The sequence below is a fragment of the Budorcas taxicolor genome, chromosome 1 (assembly GCF_023091745.1).
Source record: "Budorcas taxicolor isolate Tak-1 chromosome 1, Takin1.1, whole genome shotgun sequence".
Lineage (NCBI taxonomy): Eukaryota > Metazoa > Chordata > Mammalia > Artiodactyla > Bovidae > Budorcas > Budorcas taxicolor.
This window is the reverse complement of record NC_068910.1, coordinates 120,979,545-120,993,481: the sequence shown is the minus strand read 5'-3', so window position 1 is coordinate 120,993,481 and position 13,937 is coordinate 120,979,545. Positions and strand designations below refer to the sequence as shown.

Sequence of the window (13,937 nt, the reverse complement as noted above, 5' to 3'; positions counted from 1 at the left end):
AGTCGGACACGACTGAGTGACTTTACTTTCACTTTCACTCCTTAGAAGAAAAGTTATGACCAACCTAGATAGCATATTCAAAAGCAGAGACATTACTTTGCTGACTAAGGTCCGTCTAGTCAAGGCTATGGTTTTTCCAGTGATCATGTATGGATGTGAGAGTTGGACTGTGAAGAAGGCTGAGCGCCGAAGAATTGATGCTTTTGAAATGTGGTGTTGGAGAAGACAGCAAGGAGATCCAACCAGTCCATTCTGAAGGAGATTAGCCCTGGGATTTCTTTGGAAGGAATGATGCTAAAGCTGAAACTCCAGTACTTTGGCCACCTCATGCGAATAGTTGACTCATTGGAAAAGACTCTGATGCTGGGAGGCATTGGGGGCAGGAGGAGAAGGGGACGACAGAGGATGAGATGGCTGGATGGCATCACTGACTCAATGGATGTGAGTCTGAGTGAACTCCAGGAGTTGGTGATGGACAGGGAGGCCTGGCGTGCTGCAATTCATGGGGTCGCAAAGAGTCAGACACCACTGAGCGACTGAACTGAACTGAACTGAGGTGACTTAACAGCAGCAGCAGCATCACTTTTCTCAACTAGGTCGGGGAGAAAGGTCATTTCACCATCTTAGAATTGGCTACAAAACCCAGCAGCTTTACTTCCAAAAGGGACAGACTTAAGTTAAGTATGAGCATGAAAATCTTTCACTTTGTCAGCTAGCAAGGATAAACTTGGTAGGCAACAGAAAAAAACTGAGGCTTGGTTAGTCTGGGTGTGCAGTCCCAGTGGGGTGAGTGGCAGACCAGACAGACAGTTAACAGAGATTCTAGAAATCAGAGAGTCATAAAAGTGCTGACATAAATTCTTTACACATCCCAGGTTGACTGGGAAAAATATACATGAGTAAGGGGATCTGAGAGAGCTCAGTGAAAAGTGAAGGCCAAGGGAGGTATTACTGTCGCAACTTTGAACACAGTCTCCAACTCCCTTTCATACAGACGTCTATGTGTAGAGGGTGGAAGCCTATTGGGCTTGAGGTATTTGAGCAAAATTTTTTGCCAAATTCATTTGTGGACCAACAAAGGGAATTTGACAATGTACGGGCAATTCCTTGGAAGTAAAACTAAAGACATGAGAATTATAGTAAAAAGCTAAGCAGAGGTATCAATGGCCATAAGTGTACGGTCAAAAGAGGTAGATTTTGCAATTTAAATATGAGCAAGTTACTGAAAATTTTAAAAACCCAGAGAATCTAGAGTTGTCACGTTATGTTTTTTTTTAAAATGTTTAGCTTTCAACAACAACAAAATGATGATGTATGAGGGAAACAAGAAAGTGTGACCCATACTGAAAAAAAAAGTGGTTCATTGAAATTCATTCTGAGTAGACCATACATTAAATTTAACAGACTTCAAAGCAGCTATTAAAAGTATGTTCAAAGGATTAAAGCAAAATATGGTGACAATGATTCAATACATAGGGAATTTTAGTGAAGATAAAAAGAAACAAATGATTATTCTAGAGTTTAAAAGTCTATAATAAAAATTAAAAAATTCACTGGAGATTCTCAACAGCCAATTTGAGATGGCAGAAGAAAGAATAAAAGCATACCTAAATAATGATTAATATAAACTACCTAATCTGAAGAAGAGAGAGAAAGAAGATTGAAGGAAAACAGAGTTTCAGAACCATATTGTAATTGATTGTGAAGTCACTCAGTCATGTCCGACTCTTTGTCACCCCATGGACTGTAGCCTACCAAGCTCCTCCGTCCTTGGGATTTTCTAGGCAATAGTACTGGAGTGGGTTGCCATTTCCTTCTCCGTGGGATCTTCCCAACCCAGGGATCGAACCCTGGTCTCCTGCATTGCAGAGAGACGCTTTACCCTCTGAGCCATCAGGGAAGTCTCAGAACCATACAGGACAAATCAAATGTTCTAACATACATGTAATTAGAGTCATAGAAGGAGAGATGAAACAGAGGAGGACAGAACAAATATTTGAAGAAACAAAAGCCAAAAACTGTATATTTGATTTTTAAAAAATTTCTCCAAATTAATCTAAACATTCAAGAACTTTAAAACCTAAGTAACATAAATATAACCAAATACCCACCTAAGCATATCATAATCAAAAGCCAAAACAAAGAGAAAATTATGAAAGCAATCAGCAAGGAAAAAATCTCAAATTTATCACATGCAGGGACCAATAACAGAATCAATGGTTCACGTCTCACTGGAAACAATGAAGATCAGAGACATGTTCAAAATATTGAAAGAAAAAACAGTCCACTAAGAATTTTGCACTCAGTGAAACTAACGTTCAAAAATAAAAATGAGGAAGAAAAGACAAAACAATTCATGGCAAGTAGATTTTTCTTATATGAAATTCTAAACTATGTCCCTCAGGCTGAAAGGAAATGATACCAGATAGTAACTTCTCTCCATGGGATGAAATGAAGAGAATATGAAATGGTAAATATATGGGTCTATATAAGGTTTTGTATATATTTTCTTTTTTTCTTCTCAGTTTTTTTTAAGAACATGAAATTCTTCAAATCATTAATTATAGCACTGTTCTTTGGGTCTATTATATGAGGTCGTTCATCTTTCTGTTTTTTCTCTACTTTTTCTCTTTTTTTCACAACTTACTCCAGCACATCCCTTCCTTTTGTTATTATTGTCATTAACAACACAATATGTCTTCTTTATTTATGTAATACATATAACAAACTGCATACATAGAAAAATAGAAACATTGGAGTTAACAATAAGGATATTAAAATAACTTTTTAACATATTCAAGAATAGAGAAAAAGATGAAGGGAATCGATGAAAAGATGAACAAGTTCATCAAATAATTAAAACTCTATCAAAGACAATAATTTTAAATATAACATCAGAAATTAAGAATGAATTTGATGAGACTGAAAAATTACTGTATATCAAGAAAACCACTATTTGTTAATTGGAAAATAGGTCAATAGAAAATTTCCAAACTGAACCCCAGAGAGGAGAAAAAGTAGGAAATACCAGAAAGGTACTAGAAATAATAAAAATATATTTTGATATATTTAATACTAGAAACTTAACATCGAAAGTTTAAATACTAATTTAAAAAACATGGAAGTGTTAGAAATAAAGAGTGAATTTCTGTATAATCTAGGAATGGGGAAAATTTTTCTTAAGTATGACTCAAAGTTAGAACCATTAAGGCAAAGTGATAGATTTTATTTCAAAAGGTAAGAATTATGCTGCACTGGAAACATACCATAAGAAGGTATGGATAGATGAAAAACTGAGAAAATATTTGCAATTTATATCACAAAGCGTTAACAGATTTTATATATAGTATATTTTCAGCCTAATAAAGATAATAACTATAATGAATTAAAATTCACTAATATGCTTAAGTTCATATAGATTCTTGATACTGAACATGAATACTTGTCACCTAAGAATGCTAGTGAACAAACTCATTTTTAAAACTGGTAAGTAAAGGGAAAGAATCAAGTGTCTATTCTGTGGTGTTTTTCTTTTTTAAACAAATCGTATATCTAATAAACAATTGGTTCATGAGAGGAAGTTCCTCTTTATAAGAACATTTCAGCTGATAAATGAAGGAATGAAAAATCAGAACTTCACTGTCTGGCGGCCAATAAAAAATGAGTGGATCTAAGGCAATACCCATCAGTGCTGTTAACATCACACAACCGGACATCATGTAGTGCTGATGTAACTACACAACATCACCTATGAAATATTCTTACCAGAAGATAAAAATAAATGTGGTCAAATATGTATACCTAACTAAAAGGTGAAAGAAGAACATGGAGATACCATGAGATGTAAAAGCAAAATCCAGGCTGTGGGTAATTATCCAAGACAAATAATCAAATGTGCTCAACAGATGCATTGGCAAAGAAAAATAAGAAATGTCGGACAGCCTTCAGATTAAAACAGAATAGACTGGTCAGAGGCAGGGGGTGGGAAGTGGGCAAAACGAATGAAGATGATAAAAAGGTATAAAGTTCCAGTTATAAGATAGATAAATTCTGCAGATATTATGTAGAGCATAGTGATTAAAGTGAAACACCATACTTCATGTTTAAAAGTTGCTAAAGAAAGTACATCTTAAAGGTCCTCATCATAAAAAAAAAGAAAATTGTAACTGTGTGAGGTGATGGATGTTAACTGAACTTACTGTGATGATTACTTCACACACACACACACAAGATCATCATGTTGTATACCTAAAGTGAATACGATGTTATATGTCAATTATATCTCAATGAAACTGGGGAGAAAAGGTCGAAGAATGAATCATGCGTTTAGGCAGGGTAACAGCATGCAGTTAGACTAAGATTTTCAAGATTATATTATCAAGATTATTGCTTTCTATTACCAGTACTACCCCTCTGTTATTACAGTCTATACTACTTTATTCCCACACCTCCTCCTCCTTCTACCATTCCTCCTTTTTCTCCTACTAATGCTTCTAAAAATATGAACACTGCTCCCCACCCCCCAACCCCGCTGCCAAGGCTTTGGCTGTAATCTGGGAAATTAAAGCCACATGTGTATGTTTTATAACTAGTCCTAATGACAACATATTTTAAACGCATTAAAGTCTTAATAGTGTGAAGCACTGTGTGATCCAGTAGCATCAAATGAAGGAAACCTGGATTACAATCACCCAAGGCTTGACTCAAAGAACTGTGTTTCTTGGAATAAATCAAATGCTAATCTATGAGGAAATTCTGTCAAATGAAAATGAAAAAAGAAGCAAATGTCAAACTGTGTGTAAAATTTCTGCCTTCTTCCACAGCCTCGGAGCACTAGTTCATACAAAGGAACAAGGTACAGTTAGAAGAGGCCCTTCTCAGCTTTTCCCTCAAAGCATTTTCCCTCAAAGGCTCCAGGAACGTGCGAAGGTGGGCAGGCTTTACATTGTTTTGTGAACAGACGGGGGAGAGACTGACCCCGCAAAATGACAGAGAGGAAACAGAAAGAGGTCACAATCACCTCTGGTCCCTCAGCATTTTCATATTTAGATTCTTACACACCACTTCAATTTGTATTTGTTCACCTACTGCACAGACTTGTACTCGTGTGCTTGCCGACCCAACCAACCTTTTGAAGATCTCCCAGGGATGTGAGAGGGAAGTGGTACAAGTGAGAGGAGAAGTGAGCGAAAATCAAAAGAATTAAGGGGAAAAAGATACCATTGGGGGAACTTGACAGGGCTTTTGAATGACAAGAGGCCCCATCTAAGTATCTATCCCTTAGGTTTATACCAGGCTCACATCTTTGATCAGGTGGCACTAGTGGTAAAAAGCCTCGCCAACGCAGGAGATGTAAGAGACAACTGCTTCAATCCCTGGGTTGGGGAGATCCCCTGGAGGAGGAAATGGCAACCCACTCTAGTATTTTTGCCTGGGAAATCCCATGGACAGAGGAGCCTGGTGGGCTATAGTCCATGGAGTTGAAAAGAGTCAGACACAACTGAGGGACTGAACACATGCATCTTTGATCACTGCATGGTGAAAGAGTTCTTTCTCTTTCTCTTTTTCTTTTTTCTTTTCTATTTTTCTCCCTTTATACCCAAATATATAGCACCAGAACATTTCTTTAACACTGATGGCATTTTTCTCTCCTCTGGTCCAGCTGATGAACAGCAAAGTTATAATCAGACGATTGGGAACTGACAAGCACAAAGCATGTATACATGACTTCTGTCTCCCCAGTGATTTGCTGCTGTTAGCAGCTAGAAGCTTGGCTGTTTAAGAAATACATTTTCCCTCAAAGGCAACACCACTCTCCTTTCTGAATGACACAGTATCTCTTCTCCATTGGCTGCCTTTATGTTGAGCCATTCCTACCTCCGATTTCCTATCTGTGTTGTCAGTTCTCCATGGAATAAACATTAGGCTATCAGATACGTAGCAGCATAGTTTACAGTTTTAAGAAGATAAAAAAATCTTTGTCTAAAGTGAAGTTCAACATGTACTTGTGGTAAAGTGTGGCAAATGTTCTGTTGGGCTCCATATTAAAGAAAAGAAAGAAAGAAAGTGAAGTTGTTCAGTCCTGTCTGACTCTTTGTGACCCCATGGACTGTAGCCTATCAGGCTCCTCTGTCCATGGAATTTTCTAGGCAAGAGTGCTGGAGTGGGTTGCCATTTCCTTCTCCAGAGGATCTTCCCAACCCAGGGATCGAACCCAGGTATCCTGCATTGCAGGCAAACGCTTTACCATCTGAGCTACCCATATTAGGCAAATACAAACAGAGAGGGGGATGGACTCATTTTTTAATAAGACTTGAGAAATAGAGTTCACTCGTTATGATTATATTTACTATTCACAATGAAAACTACCACGTTCCAAACTCGTACTCTTTGGCAGGAACTATGCTAAGTGCTTTATAGCGATTACCTCATCTAATCATCAAAATCATGGTACCTATGAAGGAGGTCCTATAATTATCTGTATTGGTTACATCAGGAAACAGAAACTTAGGGACTTAGAATAATATGATAAAGATGAAATATATAATGAATGACAGAGCCAACATTCAAATCCAGACTGACTCCAAAATATATATTATGCAGGTAAACTCTATACAGGTCTTCTCATTTCTCTTCATTCTACCTCATCACCCCAATCCATCCCCAAATGAAGTATTTTTCCTGGAAAACAGCAACGGGAATGGGGGCACTGTTAAGGCAGAGGTAGAGGAGGTCCTGCTCTGTAGCTGGACTGCCAACACCATGGTCCTATCTCCTGATGAGAAGTGGAGAGGAGATAATAAATCCATATGTGTTGTTTGGCCTGGGCAGCTCCTTGCCTTCTTTAAGCACGGCCTTTGTGAGTTAGTTTTTGTTGTTGTTTTTTTCTTATACTACCAGTTCACTTTGCCCCTAAGTTAAAATCATTCCATTTCATATGCATTTTCCATTTGTTGATTTTCATTTTCATTTTTTCCACTAGTATAGAGATCATTTACTTTAGGACCAACTAATTTAGGGTAGCCATTATTATCATCATTTTCCAGATGGGCTCAGAGAATGTACATGCCAATCCCCAGGTGAAATTCAGTTCCAGCCAGAAAGGAATTAGAACTTCAACCTAGGAATCCTGCTCCAAAGGTGGCCCTATAAAGCAAGTATGAGTGAATGCTACACATTCAGCAGCCTCTTGGTACTTTCCCCTGCCTTGTAAGAAATATATCCAAAGCCACTTTGATAAATTCCCCCACAAATCTGCTCTGATTCCTTAGTCTCCCATCTCAGTGAATGGCACCACCATTCAGGTGTACATGCCAGACACACACATGTTTTCTCTCTCCTTCACGCACACTGCCATTGTCCTAGATCCACTCTATGACCAAGTCCTACCTGTTTAATGCCCAAAGTATCAAATTTGTCATCGTCTTTCTATATCTATCCAAACAACCACTCTGTCTCCTCTGCATTACTGGGGATGTTCCCTAAGTTCTCTCCACCTTTTCTTCTCATCCCCTTTCACTTCATTGTCATACTGGTGCTGGTGAAGCCAGCACCATCTTTTCATAACACAAATTCAATCAGGCTTTAAATGTCATGTCATCCTTTGGATGAAACTACTTCGATGTCTTCCCAAGGTGCTTAGATAAATACCAAAGCCTTGAACACGGTTGACAAGGTTCAGTATGATCTGTCCTTACTGTATCTCCCACTTCATCCCTTAATTCTGCACTGCAGTCCTACTGTCATTTCCCCATGTCCTCAAACACTGCACAGCCCTTCACAAGAGCAGTTTCCTGCCTCTGGGTCCATCATAAATCTCCTACCTCCCAAATAGTGTTAATATCCACACAGTCTTCAGACCTCGGCTCAGGTGCCACTTTCTCCCATTTCCCTGGCTTCTGTCACATACTCTCACAAAACCACTGTAGCCTTTATGACTTATCACTGCTTCAATTTAACATTTATTCATGGCATTATTTGATCAATTTCTGTCTTCATTTCCAGGCAATACTTCTTTCCACTCAACCTTTCTGTACTTAGACACTATGCCTGGCACATGGCTGGCTCAAAATACATGTTTGTTGAAAGCTGAATGCTTTTAACACATGCTTCCTTCCCACTTGCAGTCATACTTACCATTTGTCTGGATCTTTAGGCTGTAGATTTTTGTCTGAATGCCCTCTGGATACAGAGTGAAGCTACACTCATACTTCCCGGTGATTGAGGAGGAAACATTCCTCAAGTACAGAGTCCACTCAAACACATTTCCAGGAGGTTCTCTGAAAGCCACCAGTGACCTACAGGGATTCTCGCTACCACAGTGGAAGCCATATTGGGGATGATAAACTGCCAGCAAGTCCACCTTATCAGTGACCTTGGACCACTGCATCTGTACCAACAAGCCTTTCTTCTGTGCTTGGCAGGTCAGGTTGACATCAGAGCCAGGTAAAGCGTAAACGTGTTCTTCTGCACCGAATGTTTCTTCCACTACTCCTGAAAAGGAAGGGTGTGAGCCATCAGTTTGCATGATTCACAGAGAGGGATTCTTTGGTGAAAGACCTTGGTTCCTCTGGTGAATTGAGGGAGCAGCTGGAACTTTCTTTCCTGGCTGCCTTAGCATTTGGAGGGAACTTGTACCAGATTCAGAGAGAGAAGCATAAAACTCAAACACAAATGGAAGACATTTGCTTAAAGACACTAGAGGAAATTAGTAAATTTTGAATATCTCTTGGTCTATTGGTCTGTCCAAAACACAACTTCAGGTCTCTGAATACCTGTGAAAAAAATTAAGCTTATTTAAAGATTGAAGCCCGCTAGTAAATTTATTATGACAGCTATTCCTGCAATGAATATAACTGGCTTTTTTGTTTATGAGTTAACAGCACATAACACACAATAACACCAAATATTATTTTCTGAAGCTGAAAAGTAACTAATGAGCATACAACAATTAAAAAATACATGTTTACAGGTGGCTTTTACATATAGGTTATCTTGTTTAATTCTCCACACACATCAAAGCGTCATGCTGTTAACACTATTCATCAAAGAGGAAACCAAGGCACAGATAAATTAAGTGATTTACTTACAGTCACACTTCAGTGAAAGAACATGAATTCGGCTGTCTAGGGTCTGTGCTCTTTCTATAACCTTCAGGACCTCCAAACTCCCTTCCAAATCGGTTGAGAAGAGTAAGAAATTTGACATTCAATACAAGAGAGTCAAAAGGGCCATCATTTCCCTATAGTTAGGATTTCTGAGGTAAAAAGGGGAAAAACAGTGGTAGAGGTTTCCACTAAAAATAAACCATTGAGCAGCATCATCTATAATCAACACTGAGTTACTAGACATGAAAGATTCCCTCTCATCAGTTCTTTGACCAAATGGTACAAGACACTTCAGATATGCTAAGCCTTTGACATGCCTTCCATAGTGTAGGTCTCAGTTTTAGAATTAACATGGAATACTGTTTCAGGAATGATATATTATTGTGACAAGTACCACTGAACCTCACAAAGGAAAAAGATAAAAAGATGACAAGCAACTGAGAAAAAACCAGGCTCTCAAAGGTACTTGACAAATGGGAATTACTACACTTTTATGGATGCAGAAGTTTGGGTAGGCAGAGGTTAGTGCGGTTTAATGTAGCTGCCCGTGAGCTCGGCTTTGCCTAATAATACACCTCTTATCCTATCTAAAGCATTATATTCCAGTGTCTCCTTTGATTTATAAATCCTCTTTAAAATCTTTGTAGCTGTATCTGAAAAGCACAGTTAATTCTTAAGACACTCAGGCTCACAGTAATACCCTCATGTTATGGATTGCAGAATGAATCTTTCTTCCTGCTGTTTTAAACAGGCCCTTTAGGCACCGGTCCCCGCTGTCACAAGGAGTCTACTTTGTCTTCCAGATCCATACCTATACATGCCTCATTAAAATTCAGCATATGTTCAACTCCCAAAGATCTGAGTATTTGGAGGAGAAATGCTTGCTAAATCCAAAAGAGAAAGTATTTGAGAGAGAGAAAAAGTTGAGCAAGAAGCTCTGAGCCTTGATGGCATTGTGATTTTTTTCTTTTTCTTTTTTTTTAGTATTCCGGAGTTCTTCTGACAACCACTTGGACAGCATTTCATTTTCAAGAAGCATAGTTTTCCAGTTACTCCAGAGACCCTTTTAGGAAGGAAATGGGTGAAAATGTCTCAGAGCAGTGGCACACACCACCCATTCCTTTCTTGTTTTTAGTGCTCATTTGTAATCATTTCTAGATCCTTACATCTCTCTGAGAGCTGCCACTTAAGTACATAACTGAAAACTTTAGTAACAATCTGCCTTTGGTGATCAATTCCAGCAGTAGTCACAAAGCATTTTCAATGAACAGAGGCCCCGTTCCCTCCCTAAAGCAGCCAGTGTGACAAGAAAGGACAACCAGAAGCCTTACCCCTGACCACGTGCATCTGGATGATGGAATAGACAGCACAGTATGCCCATTTTTTCTCCATTGTCTCCTGGAGGCCTCACATGAGCATTTTCATAATGATCACGGAAGTCAATAGACACCTTTAACTGAGAAAACTCCAGCCACCCTATTCGTGCTGAAAAAACCCCACACCCACCACACGCCTGTGTCTGTTTATCACTTGGCAAGACCCCAGGAAATGAAACGTCAACAGGAAAGTAATGTGGTTCACAGCTAAGTATAGCCTTCAATAGAACAATGTTGAAACTGTTCTCTGAAGTCTTGTGCATCACTTCGTTAAAAGCATTTTCAGTATCCAGAGATTCTCTCCTTCAGGATCTCTGTGTCAGTCAAACTGCTTCCAAAATCCAAACAAAGGAAATCGGGCAGAGCAGTTCGTAATGCGCTTTTCATGCATTTCTTTGCAAGAGCACAAAGTCGTTTAACAAATGTGAGCTCACTGTCTTTCATAATAGTCTTTCTGTTCAATTTTAAAATATGTTTTCTTTCCAGAATTACTTCAGGGTGAAAGGACAAAGAATTAGCACATTTAATTTTAATAAAATCTGAAAAGTAACAGAGGTCAGCTCGTGCTAGGAAATGGAATTTTAACATCTCCTTTCATTCAGGGAAACCCACATTCCCTGAAGGTGTAGAAGTGAAGGCTCCTTTTCCACTCCATCCAGATTAGGCTGGTGGTCAGGGAGGAAAGTCTCTCACCATGAGGGCAGGAGGTCTGCTTTGATGATAACAGAAAAGCATGTCTGTGCTTCAGCAAACACCATACAGAAACAGAGAAAACAATCAGAATCTAAAGGCCGAGTATCTTCCACCTCAGCTGGCTCCCAGGCCTGTTAACATCCACTCACTAACTTCCATTTACAGAGGACGGAGACTAGATTTCAGGGAAATGACTCCTTGGTAAAGATGTCTGGTTATTCACAGAAGGACATGATGACTGTTCCCTGCCGGATACAACTGTACTGGGTTTCTAGCTTGGGGTAAAATAGGATGTCTTTACCTTCCAACATTCAGAAATGTTAGGCTGGAATTACAGAATAAGTTTAGTGAACCTAGAATAAAAATAAATATATACCATCTTATGAACAATTGGTGAAATATTCTGTGACCCCAATCTGATTACTGAAATATAGGAAACACCCAGCAAGCCTAAAGACAAATGAGGGGGCTGAGTTGTGTTCTTAAGATGGTTTCTCTTTTGAGGTCAGGTGGAGATAATTCTGACCAGGTTGTCATCAAGTACTGATCTGTCCCACACAAGGATTTAGGGGTATACGGATGATGCTAAGATATAAAGCATCACTCCTGCCATTCAGGAATTACCTGGGAGAAGAGATTTTTCACATGATGAAATAGGGCTACTGTCTTCCTGGACGTCCAAGCTACCCTCTACAGCACCACTACAAACATTTGCTATGACAACTGTCATACTTACTTATTACTACTCAGCCAATGATGTTTCCTGCAAAGGCCAGACAATAGTAACTGATTTCCTAGTCCAGGACTCCCAGACTTTTTTCTTACTCCCCACTCTCAACTCCTCAGTAAGTCTCAGGTCCCTGGAGCTGTTGGGTCAAGTGGGGCTGACAGGTATTTTCAGGGAGGGATAGGGAGTTCAAAGTCTTTGAATGAAAGGCAGGAAGAAATATCACTGATCTTGATGCCTTCATCTCTGCCCCTTTTCTCCTAGAAATTCCAGTAAATCACAGTGATGGAGTATAGTAGCAAAAACAGGCCAGAAGATACAGTACGAAGACCCTGATCTGTAGGTTAGTGTCCCTATTAAACTGAGACACATTACAAGCCTGGGGAGGGATGTCAGCTACCTACTCTACTTTTCATATTAAGAGAAATCTACCTAACTGGATGCCAATAAGAATGTAAATTTATTGAATTCTCTAAGAAAGATATCCTCCCCTTAAAGTTTCTAGAGGTCTCCTATCTCTTAATGTTGTAAAGTGAAGGAACTGTTCAAAAAAAAAATCCCTCAGATTCAGAAAAAGGGGAATTCTCACTTATTTTCCAGAGCTACAGACTCACTTTTACTGAAATCTTTGCCTCTCACTGGGGTTGGGATGCCCAGGGTCCCCATATAGTGGCTACAGGGCAAAGCTCCCTCCTGGGTGGTGTTTTATACTTCTGTGGCCCAGAGTCAACAGATAGGACAGGTTTTTCTTTGAGACTCAACCAGGCTCTAAGAGAAGACAAATTTCGGACGCCCACAGAACATTAACTGTGCACACCTGGCATCCTGCAGTTGCCAGCCCCTGACCGGCCCCTCCATGGCTGTTTGCATGCAGCAGGTGGCAGCAACGCCCCGCAGACCAACACCGCTAGTCCGGTGATGGGAACTGCCCCCACCCTGCTTTTCAATCCCAGGAATATTTTCTAAAGGCCCTTTCAGCATAAGGATAGGCATTCTCTCCACTTAAAAATAACTCTTCTGTGAAGTCATGTCAATCTCTTCTATTATCGTCCCTGCTCACAAATCCCCACTGCAGTGTTTCTTCTGCCTTAGATTTGGGTCTGCTGCATATACAGAGAAAACAGAAGCAGCCAGTTTTACACACAAAAGGAAATCTTGAACTTCTTGAACTTCAGAGGCAAATTCAGTTATTGACAGAGAGAAGTGGGGGCACCCATTATTTCTGCTAGAGGCAAGCCATAATTTTGTGTTTTGGACAAAGTTTTTAAATGCTCCGTCTAAACACTAACCCTCAACGAGATAAGGACATTTTCAGAAATAGGAAGCTGAGCAAAAGTAATCTTACTCTTGTGGTTTTCACTGAGGTTAACTCAAAATATGACTGATTGATTAGTCTTAGATTTCATCCTTTAACTACTTACATAAAAAAACAGGAATGTGGAGTGTTCCACTGTTGTACATTTCTTTACCAAAATGCTTAGAAAACATTCTAGTTAATGTTTCAGTTCATCAAAAAAACATATATTTAGTGCCAACTCTTAAGGGATTACTACTGAAGAGGCATAGTTCTAGGTGATTTAAAAATACAGATGATAAAATGCAGCCCACGTCTTTAAGACAACTAATCATTTTGCTGGGGAGAAAACTTCCACATGCACCAAAGAAGTCAAGTAACATAAAGCACAGAAGTGAATGAGTACATGGCACAGGTCTTTAGAAAAGGTGGTGATCTCTTAGAGATCAGTGGGCTAGGAACATAGCAAGTGTGAATCTTAACTTGGCTTTATATTGTAGAAGTGAATGTGGGGGAAAGCATGCGGTAAGTCATTCCAGAGAGAGAAAACAGGAAGAGCCAATACTTGGGAGTACTGAATTTCAAGGTCAGTGCAGTGAGTTAGCTGTTATCATGAAGCAAAGGCTTTCTTGGGGGTGTTGAGACAAAGTCATGGCTAGGATGAGTTTAAGTTCTGGAGAGCTTTGAATTCTAGGTTATAGATTTTTTTCTTCATGTCAGAGAGAGTTACTGGATTTTCA

At 39.3% G+C, this 13,937-nt stretch overlaps 1 protein-coding gene across 1 annotated transcript in view; it reads right to left on the bottom strand.

Annotated features, from left to right (window-relative positions):
- CD96 (CD96 molecule) overlaps positions 1–10,499 on the bottom strand; it is a 98,829-nt gene extending 88,330 nt beyond the window's left edge. Inside the window, exons 1-2 of the mRNA XM_052642309.1 lie at positions 10,439–10,499; positions 8,137–8,493 (exon numbers count right to left, since the gene is read on the bottom strand). Of these exons, the coding sequence (XP_052498269.1) occupies positions 8,137–8,493; positions 10,439–10,499 (418 nt within the window). The remainder of the gene's footprint in view (positions 1–8,136; positions 8,494–10,438) is intronic.
- Between the last annotated feature and the right edge of the window lie 3,438 nt (positions 10,500–13,937).